Source organism: Mobula birostris, chromosome 15 (genome assembly GCF_030028105.1).
Source record: "Mobula birostris isolate sMobBir1 chromosome 15, sMobBir1.hap1, whole genome shotgun sequence".
Classification (NCBI taxonomy): Eukaryota; Metazoa; Chordata; class Chondrichthyes; order Myliobatiformes; family Myliobatidae; genus Mobula; species Mobula birostris.
In genome coordinates this window covers 24,685,679-24,699,083 of record NC_092384.1, presented here as the reverse complement: position 1 = coordinate 24,699,083, position 13,405 = coordinate 24,685,679, and the positions used below count along the sequence as shown (strand labels likewise).

The 13,405-nt window shown below is 43.5% G+C and overlaps 1 protein-coding gene across 6 annotated transcripts in view; it reads left to right on the top strand.

Moving 5' to 3' along the window:
- Positions 1-13,405, top strand: part of nlrc5 (NLR family, CARD domain containing 5) — a 218,189-nt gene that overhangs the window by 44,702 nt on the left and 160,082 nt on the right. For all 6 annotated transcript variants that reach the window (XM_072279467.1, XM_072279466.1, XM_072279468.1 and 3 more), the window contains exons 5-6: positions 178-318; positions 1,936-3,685. In XM_072279467.1, the coding sequence (XP_072135568.1) occupies positions 178-318; positions 1,936-3,685 (1,891 nt within the window). The remainder of the gene's footprint in view (positions 1-177; positions 319-1,935; positions 3,686-13,405) is intronic.

Here is a 13,405-nt window from a genome sequence, read left to right as displayed (position 1 = left end):
CACTCAGAGGAATGCAAAACTGGACCAGGATGCAGGTACAATGCTCTGGAAATCATCATTTGTGTGTTCAGAGATGATAGGGAACTGAAGTCATAATCCTAACAGTATTAATCAAGATTTTCATAATGGATTCTTGAATATTTAAGTCTGAAATTCAAACTCCTTTTCCTTTTACAGGGAATTATTGGGAAACAGCCATCCACAAATCAGATTCCTCAACCAAGGGAACCCCAGCTGTGTTTAACCCTGACCCTACAGAAATGGACCAAATTCTGTACCCGTCAGGAGAAGAATATTTGAACTTGCCGGCAATTTCAGGTCTCTTTTAACCTTGTCCTTTGAAATCAAATTTGTTTGTTTTCCTTGTTAATAGTTTAATTCCTTGAAGTGATTTTCTTGAAAGTGGCATCACAAGTAGACAGGGTCATAAAGAGAGCTTTTGCCAAAATGGCTTTCATAAATCAAGGTACTGAGTACAGGAGTTGGGATGTGTATGTTGAAGTTGTTTAAAATATTGGTGAGGCTGAATTTGAGTATTGTGTAAAGTTCTGGTCACCTACCTAGAGGAAAGGTATCAGTAAGATTGAAAGAGTGCAGACAAAATTAACAAAAATGTTGCCAAAACATGAGGGCCTGAGTTATAGGAAAAGGTTCAGTAGGTTTGGACTTTATTCCCTGGAGTTTAGGAGAATGAGGGGAGATTTGATAAAGGTATGCAAAATTATGGGAGTATTGATAGGGTAGTGCATGCAGGGTTTTACCACTGAGGTTGGGTGAGACTGGAATTAGAGGTCATAGGTTAAGGATGAAAAGTGAAATATTTAAGGTGCACATGAGGGGGAGCTTGTTCACTCAAAGGGTGGTGAGAGTGAGGAGAAGTGATGGATGCTGGTTTGATTTCAATATTTAAAAGAAATTTGGATAAGTACATGGATGGGAGGGGTATGGATGGCTATAGTCCAGGGCAAGGTTGGTGGGAATAGATAGAATAACAGTTTAACATGAACTAGATTGGCTGAAGGACCTGTTTTGGTTCTGTAGTGTTCTACGACCCTGTGGCTTTATGAGTTAGGGCAGGTAGAAGATTACATTTTATGTTTACAAAACACTATGTATAATTTTGGGCACCACACTTTAAGGTGGATGTCAGGACCTAGGAAATTTCTTACCAGGATGGTATCAAGGGGAACCAGTCCTTGTAATATGGGGGAAATTGTGTTGTTCTGCTTACAGTAGAGACTTTTAAGAGGAGATAAGGTTTTCAGTGGCAAAACCATCTAATGATCTGGCCTCCACCACCCTCAGGTAGAGAATTCCAGAGATTCACCTTTCTCTGAGATATGAAATTCCTGTGCCATTAACTTCTAAGTTAAGGTTGTAGAATGTCCCCCTTTTTGTTGCTCTCTCACTAGTTAAAACATTCTTACATCTCAATGTTTAGCCTTGCGAGCTCCCATGAGATTTTTCATTCTTCTAAACTCCAAGGAATACAGACCCGCACTCCCAGTATCTAGACCCTCTTGATAGGACAACCGTTTCATCATCACTGTTTCTTCACTCCAAACTGAACTCCAGTTTCTAATCAGTAGAAAATTGCTCAGAGCTGTCATTTCCAGGAATTTTTACCACCTTGTAGAGAGCTTTACGAGAGGGAAAAAATGCCAATTTTTAACACTTTTAAGATAGATTTTCAACCAAGGGAAAAGATGAAGTAGTAATTGAAGCTAACATCAGAATATTTTGATGATTTTTGATTTCATTTTCCTCCTCCTTAGAGATTGTTAGCTTATTAAAAAAATGAACATGGGATTTGATTGCTCAGTTTTTACTTTATTGATTTCCCCATTCATATTTACTGAGTCGATCATCTTAAATCCATGGGTAAGTAGTTATCAGTTTTCAATTTCCAAAAGTTTATTTGTTTTCCATTGACAGATTCTGCTGAGGATTACAGAACATTAATGATAAAGACTATCCTGCAGAAACACGAAGCCAGAATTGCAAAAGAAGAGAAAATGAAACAAGTCACCCTTGCTCAAACTTTTCGGAGTCTAAACATGAAGGACGGAAATGTGACCAAACTCAAAGAGAGAATAGACGCTAGCCGGGATGATGTGCTCAGTCCACATGGAATTGAGGAAAACGAGGACACAGTTGCAAACTTAGCAGAGTTTCTCAACAATAAACTCATTTCCAATTGCAAAGTCAATATCCTGCTGGGAAAAGCAGGAACTGGGAAGACCAAGTTTGTACACAAAATTTGCTATGAGTGGACTAGAGGAACTATCAGTCAATTTCAGTATGTATTTCTGTTTGAGTTTCGTCAACTGAACTTAATCAATAGGAACATTGATCTGAAGACTTTGTTATTCGATTTGTTCCTCAAACCAGAAAGGAGTGCCCTCGCTGTATTTAGGTTTATAGTAGGAAACCCGCAGAAGGTTCTGATTATTTTCGATGGCTTTGATGAGTTTGCAGCGAAAGCCTCCATCTGTACTTCGGCTGTTAATAGCAACCCCAATGCACAACTATCAGTGGAAGAGTTATTTTCCAGCCTGCTTACTGGGAAGATGCTTCCTGGATGCACAGTTCTCATAACTTCCAGGCCCAAGGACATTCTCTGCTTACCTTTGGATGTTGTGGGCCATGTAGGGGAAGTCTCAGGGTTTAACCAACATAAAATCGAAGAATATGCCAGTCATTTCTTTGAAGACACGGAACACAATTATAAGTCTATCTCTCACCTACAGAAGAATGGGAAAATTTTAAACATGTGCTACATCCCTGCCTTGTGCTGGGTTGTTTTCCTTTGTCTTGAGCACTTGTTTTCTCAAAGCCCTTTAGAACCCAAGCTACCTCATACAATGACACAATTCTACATAAAGATGCTAACGGTTTTTTTAAACAAGGATGCCAAGAATACAGAGGCCCATGGTCAGATTGAAAACATGCTGCTAAACAAATACAGAGAAGAGATTCATGGATTGTGCAATCTTGCAGTTAAAGGGCTGCAGGAGAGCAAGTCTGTGTTTTATTTAAAAGACCTTCTTTCTGAGAAGGTCACCATATTTGCTTCCTCATTTGGATTTCTTTCTACATTTGAAGTGAAAACTATCGACCACAACCCAGAGAATGGATATGCCTTCATCCACCTGACACTCCAAGAGTTCCTGGCTGCACTTCATCAAATGATTGACAACCAGACAACTGATCAAATGATAAAAAGCAAGTTTTACCTTAAATCTAAATGGACCTGGAGGAATGATGCAAAGAATGAGTTCACCGATGCTGTTCACATATTTCTGTCTGGCTTAGCTTCGAAAAAGTGTAAGTCGTTCCTCAGCATCCTGGCAAACAAGAACGAGATGTGGGTGCAAAAGAAGCAGAAGGCCATCTTACTGAATCTGCAGAAGTTGGCCACCACCAACCTCACTGGACCAAAAATCATCGAGCTCTGCCACTGTGTGTATGAGACACAGAACTGTGACCTGGCAAGGGATGTGGCATCGCAGTTAAGATACAAGTTTGAGCTGCGTAACTTCAGGCTGACACCAGCAGATATAACTGTTCTAACTTTTGTTATAAACAGCGGAACCAGCTGTGCGTCTGTAGATATTGGAGGTTGTGCCTTGGACCTAGAATGTGTTACAGTCTTGGGCACTTGCAAGAATTTAGAAATTTTAGTGTAAGTAAATGCAGATAACCTACAGCAGGAATTTATTGTTTCTGTCATTGCATATACTTGAGAGCCTGGCTTTTCCAATGCAGTCACACAAGAGATTCTGCAGATGCTGGAAACCTAGAGCCACACACGCAAAATGCTGGAGGAAATCAATAGGTCAGTCAGCATCTAAGGAGAGGAATAAATAGTCGACGTTTTGGGCTGAGACCCTTCATCGGGACCTGATCCTGGTGAATGGTCTCGGCCCGAAATGCGACTGTTTATTCCTCTTCAAAGATGCTGTCGGAGCTGTGGAGTTCCCCCTGCAGTGCAGTCTCTCTGTCAGCCTGGGTGTCACAAGGGATTAACTTTCTCAAAGCTGCATTCCTGGTGAGAAGTTTCTAGTCCACGGGAACAGAAACTGGCGAATGAGGAACAGAGATCAACATGGCGAGATAATGCTTACCATTCTGTGACAAGTCTGGAAATTTGGAACTGGAGTGAATTGGATGAGAAAGGCTGATTGGTGTTCTTATTGAGTAATCCTCTAGACCAGAAATGAACCTTTGCAAAATTATCCTTAATATGTATACAAGATGATAAGAGGCATAGATTGTATGGACAGCCAGAGATTTTTTTCCCAGTGCAGAAAGGGCTAATATGAGGGGCATAACTTTAAGGTGACTGTTGAAAAGTATAAGGGGAAGGTGGGGGGGGAGATGACAGAAGTAAGTTTTTTTTTACACAGAGGTTGGTGGGTACATGAAACATTCCACCTGATGCATCGAGATGTAGCTCCTTAAAGACGGTATTAGGGAACTGGAGATGCACCTTAATGACCTTCAGCTTCTGTGGAAAGTGAAGCAGTGATAGACGGGAGCTAAAGGGAGGTAGTCACCCCAAGGCTACAGGAGACAGATAAATAGGGGACTGTCAGGAGAGGGAAGGGAGAACATCAGATAGTGGAGAGCACCCCTGCGGGCGTCCCTCTCAACAATAAGTAATCCAATCAGGTACAAGTCTGCAGATACTGGAAGTCCAAGCAACGCACACCAAATGCCGAAGGAACTCAGCAGGTCAGGCAGCATCTGTGGAAAAGAGTAAACAGTCGACGTTTAGGGCTGAGACCCTTTGGCAGGATTGGAGAAAAAAAGCTGAGATTTAAAAGTTGGGGGGAGTGGAGAACGAAACACAAGGTGATAGGTGAAACCTGAAGGGGGAGGGATGAAATAAAGAGCTAGGAAGTTGATTGGTGAAAGAGATACAGGGCTGGAGAAGGGGGAGTCTGTTGGAAGAGGACAGAAGGCCATGGAAGAAAGAAAAGGTGGGAGGAGGGCCAGAGGAGGCGATGGGCAGGCAGGGAGATAAGAGGAGAGAGGGAAAGGGGGGTGGGGAATGTTGAGGGGGAGGGCATTACCAGAAGTTCGAGACATCGATGTTCATGCCATCAGTTTGGAGGCTACCCAGATGGGATATAAGGTGTAGTTCCTCCAACCTGAGTGTGGCCTCATCACGACAGTGGATGGGCATATCGGAATGGGAATAGGAAGTGGAATTAAAATAGGTGGCCACTGGAAGATCCCACTTGATCTGGCGAGTGGAGTGTAGATGCTCAGTGAAGTGGTCTCCCAGTCTACATTGGGTCTCACCGATATGCAGGAGGCTGCACCGGGAGCACCGAACAGACTCACGGGTGAAGTGTCGCCTCACCTGGAAGGACTGTTTGGGGCACTGAATGGTAGTGAGGGAGGAGGTGTAGGGGCAGGTGTAGCACTTGTTCCGCTTGCAAGGATAAGTCCCAGGAGGGAGATCAGTGAGGAGGGACGAATGGACAAGGGAGTCACATAGGGAGCAATCCCTGCGGAAAGCAGAAAGTGGGAGACGGGGGAGGGAAAGATGTGTTTGGTGGGATCCCATTGGAGATGGTGGAAATTGTAGAGAATAAGTACTCCATTTTGAGTACTGTTTGGGGGGGGGGGTCGTGGATGTCCTACCTGGGGAACCCAACAGTGGCCATGCCACTGGCAGTGAGTCTGGCCTTGTGGCTCAGAAGGGTAAGGAACTGAAGAGGCAGCAGTGATAGGGGATTCTATAGTCAGGGGGTTAGACAGGCGATTCTGTGGATGTAAGAAAGAAACACGGATAGTAGTTTGCCTCACAGTTGCCAGGGTCCATCTGCGATGTTTCTGAATGTGTCCACAATATCCTGAAGAGGGAGAGTGAGCAGCCAGAAGTCGTGGTACTTATTGGTACCAATGACATAGGTAGAGAAAGGGAGGAGGTCCTAATAAACAATACAGAGAGTTAGGAAGGAAGCTGAGAAGCAGGACCTCAAGGGTAGTAATCTCGGGATTACTGCCTGTACCATGCGACAGTGCAGATAGCAATAGAATGAGGTGACTGAAGAATTGGAACAGGGGACAGGGATTCAAATTTCTGGATAATTGGGGCCTCTTCTGGGGCAGTTGGGACCTGCACAGAACGGACGGGTCGCACTTGAGTCCGAGGGGGACCAATATTCTTGTGGGCAGATTTACTAGAGCTGCCAGGAGTGGTTTAAACTAATATGGCAGGGGGATGGGAACCAGGATGATAGAGTTGAGGGTGAGCCAACAGGTTTGCAAGTAGATGATAGGTGTAACATGAATGTAAGGAAAGACAAGCCAATTATTGGGTACAAATGCAGACAGAGCAAAGAGTTAAATTGCACCACTGAGGCAAAATTCAAAAGGGTAAAAAATGCAGAACTGAAGGTGCTGTATTTAAATGTGCATAGCATTCGGAATAAGGTGGATGAACTAATGGCACAATTAGAGATTAGTCAGTATGACATTGTGGTCATCTGAGTCGTGGCTGAAAGAAAGCCACAATTGGGAGCTTAGCATCAAATGATATACTTTGTATCGAATGGACAGGCAAGAAGGCATAGGCGGTGGTGTGGCTCTGTTGGTAAGAGATGGAATTACATCTTTAGAAAGAGGTGACGTAGCATCAGAAAATGTTGAATCTTTGTGGGTGGAGCTAAGAAATTGCAAGGGTAAAAAAGCCATTATGGGAATTGTATATAGGCTTCCCAATAGTAGCCAATATGCAGGTTTGAGATTGCAAAGGGAGCTAGAAAACGTATGTAGTAAGGGTAATGACACAATTATAATGGGGGACTTCAGTATGCAAGGGGATTGGGAAAATCAGGCTGGTGTTGGATTGCAAGAGAAGGAATTTGTTGAATGCCTACGAGGTGGCTTTTTTAAAGCAGCTTGTGCTTTTCCTTACTCGGAAAGGCTATCTTAGATTGGGTGTTGTGTAATAATCCAGATCTTGTTAGGGAGCTTAATGTAAAGGAATCCTTAAGAGGCAGTGATCATAATATGATTGAATTCATACTGTAATTTAAGAGGGAGAAGCTGAAGTCACATGTATCAGTATCACAATGGAATAAAGGGAATTACAGAAGCATGAGAGAGGAGCTTGTCCAGGTACATTACAGGAGGATATTGGTGGGGATGACAGCAGAGCAGAGATGGCTGAAGTTTCTGGGAATAGTTCACAAGGTGCAGGATAGATATGTCCCATGGAAGGAAAAGTCCTCAAATGATGGGTAGGCAGCTGCGGCTGACAAGGGAAGTTACGGACTACAAAAAAGCCAAGGGAAAGGCATATAAGGTAGCATAAGTGAGTGGGAAGTTGGATGATTGGGAAGCTTTTAAAAACCAGCAAGAGGCAACAAAAAAGCTCCAAGAAGGGAAAAGATGAAATATGAGGGCAAACTAGCCAATAATATAAAGCAGGATACCGCAAGTTTTTTCAGTTATATGAAGGGTAAAAGGGAGGTGAGAGTTGATATTGGACCACCGGAAAATGATACTGGTGGTGAAGTAATGAGGGACAAAGGACTGGCAGATGAACAATGGGTACTTTGCATCAGTCTTCACTGTGGAAGACAAGAGCAGTGTGCCAGAGGTCCATGAGTGTCAGGGAGCAGGAATGAGTGCCATGGTTTCTCCAAGGGAAATCTTGTCTGACAAATCTGTTAGATTTCTTTTAGAAGAAGCAGGGTGGACAAAGGAGAGGCAGTGGATGTCATTTACTTGGATTTTCAGAAGGCTTTTGATAAGATGCCACAGAGGCAGCTTAACAAGATAAAAATCCTATGGCATTACAGGAAAGATACTGGCATGGATAGAAGAATAGCTGACAGGCAGGAGGCAGTGAGTGGGAATAAAAGGGTCCCTTTCTGGTTGGCTGCCTGTAACAAATGGTGTTCCACAGGGGTCAGTATTGGAACCGCTACTTTTCACATTGTTTGTCATTGATTTGGATAATGGAATTGATGGCTTTGTGGATGATACAAAGATAGGTGGAGGGGTAGGTAGTGCTGAGGAAGCAAAGCAATTGCAGCAGTACTTAGATAAATTGGAAGAATGGGCAAAAAAGTGGCAGATGGAATACAGTGTTTGGAAATGTATGATAACGCATTTTCGTAAAAGGAACAATAGTATGGACTGTTATCTAAATGGGGAGAAGATTCAAACATCAGAGGCGCAGTGGGACTTAGGAGTCCTCGTACAAGACTCCCAGAAGGTTAATTTATAGGTTGAGTCTGTAATAAAGAAGGCAAATGCAATGTTGACATTTATTTCAAGGGGAATAGAATATAAAAGGAAGGAGTTAATGCTGAGCCTTTATAAGGCCTCACTTGGAATAGTGTCAACAGTGAAACCCACCTGGTTTCCTTGGCTACGTGCGTCTAGGGAAGATGCACTGTGGTCCCGCCAAACCCTTTCCCACCCCAAACCTGGTTTGTGTGGATGCTGTGTAATTTGCTACCCTGTTACAATTCAGTGCCAAGAAATAACAGACAGCACGCTGCATACCATTAAGGGAATTATATTTATGAATCTTAACTAAAGGGTTAGTAAAGAAAAGAAAACAAAAAAAAACGGGCCCATTTTACTTGAACAGTCAAATGTGCAGAAGTTGGAGCTCACCCTTCCAAAAGTCACGCATGTTCGCTGATTCTCAGTGGACTGCAGCATCTTGCTCCATCACATCACTGTCCCCTATCAGGTCAAATCCTACGACCGGTTCTCTTTAGCATCTTCTCTCTTCCTCTCCTGCTGAACAAAGGTCCCAGCTCACACAACACAAAAACCCACTCCCCTGATTGGGTGGCTCACATTCCACAACACCATAATCCAAACACTGCTTGTACAGAGAGACCATTACATCAGCGGCGAACCCTTTCCCAGGGTGTCACAACAGCTTTGGACCCTGTATTTCAGAAAGGATGTGTTGTCATTGGAGAGAGCCCAGAGGAGGTTCACGAGGATTAGTCCGGGAATGAAGGGGTTATCATGTGAGTAGTGTTTGGCAGCTTTGGGCCTGTACTCACTGGAAATTAGACGAATGTAGGGTGTTGTGTGTGTGTGTGTGGGGGGGGGGGGGGAAATCTCATCGAAACCTGCCGAATGTTGAAAGGACTAGGTAGGGTGGATGTGGAGCGGATGTTTCCTATGGTGGGGTATCCAGAGCTAGAAGGGTCAGCCTCAAAATTGAAGGGCAACCTTTTTAGAACAGAGATAAGGAATTTTTTTTTTGCCAGAGAGTAGTGAGTCCATGGAATGCTCTGCCACAGTCTGCGGTGGAGTCCAAGTCCGTGGGTATATTTAAGGCGGAAATTGATCATTTCCTGATTGGTCAGGGCATCAAAGGATATAGCGAGAAGGCGGGTGTATGGGGTTGAGTGGAATCCGGGATCAGCTATCATGGAATGATGGAGCAAACCCGATGGGCTGAATGGCCTAATTCTGCTCCTATATCTTATGGTTTTATTCTGCTGGGGGTAGTAGTGGAGGCAGATACATTCGGGATATTTAAGAGACTCTGAGATAGGCACATGGATGATAGAAAAATAGAAGGCTATATAGGAGGGAAGGGTTAGATTGATCTTAGAGTAGGTTAAAAGAGCAACATAACATCAGAGCTGTAATGTTCAGTGTTCTAACACTTTGTGCTGTTGGAAGGTAAGAGCGGGAATGGGAGTCAGTGCCGTAATGCCCTGGAGCCTGCTTTGACCATGGCTGAACTTGGCCCAAGTCCCACTCTCTCAGTCCTGATGAAGGGTCTTGGCTCAAAACATCAATTGTTCACTCTTTTCCATTGGTGCTGCCTGGCCTGCTGAGCTCCTCCAGTATTTTGTGTGTGTTGCTTTGGGTTTCCAGCATCTGCAGACCCGCTCCTGTTCGTGATTTCCCACTTTCCTGCCTGCTCTCCTTTACACTTGATTCCCCACATTGTAAAAACCTGTCTTGCTCTTGCATGTATTCAATGACTTGACCTCCACAGCTCTCTTGGGAAAAGAATTCAAAGGACTTAAGCCCCTTTGAGAGAAGAAACTCCTCTTTGCCTAAGTGAATGTTACGTCATTCTGAAGTAATGTTCATTTTATCCAGAAGGGGTAACAGCATTAGTGCTGGTAAAGTCTGTCCTTACTGCCTGTTGCCAGTCATGAGTCCAATGCCTACACTTGAGAATTTCATTCCAGACTGAATCTGAATCTACATTCAGGCCTTTGTTCCATGCCCAGCACTACCCTAGATTGACAGCATGGGAAAGACATGGCGTTCATCCTGGGTTGCTGGTGTGACAGAAAGCCCAGTGTTACACGCCACAGACCAAGGCCTAAACAGTCACAATGGAAGTTTAAGCAGACTCTTTGATCATCCTTTTCATTTCTCCTCATACTAAAATCTAAAGGACATTAGACAACCCAAAGTCTGGATTCAAAGGTATGCAGTTTGCAGTCCGAAATTATTTTCTCAGCAATAGGATTCCCCATCCCTGTCCTCTGGCCGGGGCTTTCCTTTAGCTTATTATTCACACGTCGAAACCATCATAAAATATCATTCAGATATCTTCCCCATTTCACTGAGCTTTCATTACCCATTCTTTCAACTTACTGAGATCTGTCTGGAAGAGTGTAACACAGAGAAAATTATTTACAAAGAATAATTTTACCACATTGCCCACTCTGTGCTCCATCAGTACTGTCACTTCATTGGCCCCAGCTCCCTCTCTTTCTCCAGCTCCCTCTCTTTCTCCATCTGTCCCCTCGGCTCCTGCCCTTTCCCAGCACCCCTGCTTCATTCATCTGACCCGTCCCTCACATTGACCTTCCCCCAGAGTGGCCACTCAATCTTTTCCCCAGGCTTTCAGATCTTCCTGATGAGACACTTGAGATTCTTAATGCGTTTCCTCCAATTTGAGCGCTTACAGCAGCAGGGATGAGCGGTAAGGACATTCCATTCTTTTCAAGGCTTTGAGAACATCCTTGAAGCTTTTTCTCTGTCCTCTGTTGCTGGGGATTGGAATTGAGTGCCCGCTTTGTGAGTATGTTGTCAAAGTCGAGCTTATTGTCAGATGAACAATTACATCATTGCACAGGTTTGTAGCATCATATAAGTAGCATTCACTAGAAAAACATAAATTAATCATAATTATACACAATTTTTTGCAAAAACAGACAAAATTAGAAGAAAGCAACACAAAGTCCGCTTTTTAGCAAAGTGATCAAAATGACCACAGCAACACACACAAAATGCAAGAGGAACTCAGAAGGCCAGCATTACCTATGGAAGAGGTAACATTTTGGGCCAAGACCCTTCATCAAGACTGGAAAAAAGATGAGAAGTTAGAGCAAGAAGGTGGGGTGAGGCCTTGCTCTAACTTCTCATCATTTTTTTAGTCCTGATGAAGGGTCTCAGCCCAAAATGTTGGCGGCTGTTTACTCTTTTCCATAGAGGCTGCCTGACCTGCTGAGTTCCTCCAGCATTTTGTGTGAGAGTTGTTTGGATTTCCAGCCTCTGCAGATTTTCTCATCAAAGTGGTCATAGTGCTGCTATACATCTTCCCCAAAATGTTTGGGGATCTGAAAGTAAGTCCAATAACAAAATGGTTGAAGAGAAGTAGCTGTTCCTGAACTTGGTGGCGTGGATCTATAGGTTTCTATACTTCTAGCTGCAAGAAGAGGGCATAGCCCAACTGTGGTTATCTTTGATGATCAGTGTTGCTTTCTTCCCTCCTGCAAATACTACCAATTTTGGGGAAGATGTATCCATGATGTATTGGCCTGAGTCCATTACTCTCTGCAGCTTCTTATGTTAGTCCATCCATTGGTTTGCCAGTGGATGGGGAGAGTGCTGGTGGTACCTCTGCAGTGCTTTGAGGTGCCTTTTGAAGGTAGTCAAGCTCTCGAGATGTTCAGAAAGCCAGGATCACTAAAATGTTATCATTCTTTCCTCAAACAAAGTGAAATCTGCATGGGTATCTGAATGTGCGTACGGTAGAGAGATATGGACTAGTGTAGGCTGGAGGGACTAGTTCAGTAGACCTTACTAGTTTAATTAGTTAATAACAACATTGTGGACCAAAGGGCTGATTCCTGTGCTGTACCATTCAAAGGTTCTATGCAACATAAAGGGTGTATCTGTTGCAAAAAATTTGCATAACTGTCTGGAGTTTGAATTTAGTTGGGCACCCCCCACACTTTACTCTCCAACTTTGTGGTATAACATTAATTGACATTTACTCCTTCCCTTCCCTGCCATTTTCACCTTTGCATTCTTAGCATCTATGATGATTGATTTGATTGGCGGAAGATTCACTGGTCAGAACAATAGCCATACTTCGATCTGCTAGTATCTGAATGCCCATCATTTCCCTTCCTTCTTGTTTTCTGCCGAACACCAATGGTGTTGAATATTGTTTCAAAGCAACGTAACAGTACTTTACCTGATGGTATTAAGTCCAGATAGATCCTTGCACAGAGAAATGATGCCAGGGGAAAGAAAAAAGGGGGATTTCTGGGCAACTCTCTTCATTGGCCTGCCGAGACTGGGATTGATAGAGTTCTGAAAGTTGGCTCTGCCCAAACTCTTCTTGGTGATGTGCATTGACCAGGAGCAGGTAAGCACCCTCCCATACTTGTAATATACCGGGCATGTTTGTTGGGATCAGTGAAATGGCAAGTAGCGCTGCCTCCTTGTTTTCCATATCTGATAGCATTTGTCTTTGAATTTCTGTGAGCCAAACTGGTAGTAAATGGTGAATGATATGATGTTGTGGAGGGTTCTGTTTTAACCAGAAGCTGGATTGCGATGAAACCAGTAAACGCTGGCAGTATTCAGCAGCTCAGGCAGCGTGTTTGGCAAGAGTTTATGACTCAGGCTAATAACCTGTCATTAGAGTTGAACAGAGGTGGACTGATCTTGTTTGATATAGGGTAACAATCCATCAGAGAAAGATTGAATGGCTTGGCTTTTAGCACAAGGTGAAAAAACCATAAACTTTAGCAGCCTTATTTTCTACATGGTTTCTTAAAGGAGGAAGGGGGCGTACTGCATTGCTGAGAAAGCCTTGAGGATAAATTTAATGAAGGTGGTATTCATTAACCAACTGCTGCTGGTTAAAGGGGAGATACAAGGCAATCTCCAGTGACTTCAGCTAGCATTATTGGCTGACTGCCTATTTGAGCAGGGAATGACCAGCTCCAACTAAATCACATTGGTTGAGCACGAACTATCTCGCCAGTGTAACATCCACCATAATTTGCTGCATGTTTTTATTTTTGGGCATTGAAAAGTCTCAATAAATGGGCCAAGTTCCTCTGTTTCTCTTCATTTGTATCATAGATTGGTGTAAGCAGAGGAAGCCATCATCAGAGTACAACCAATGCTGCTATTGTCG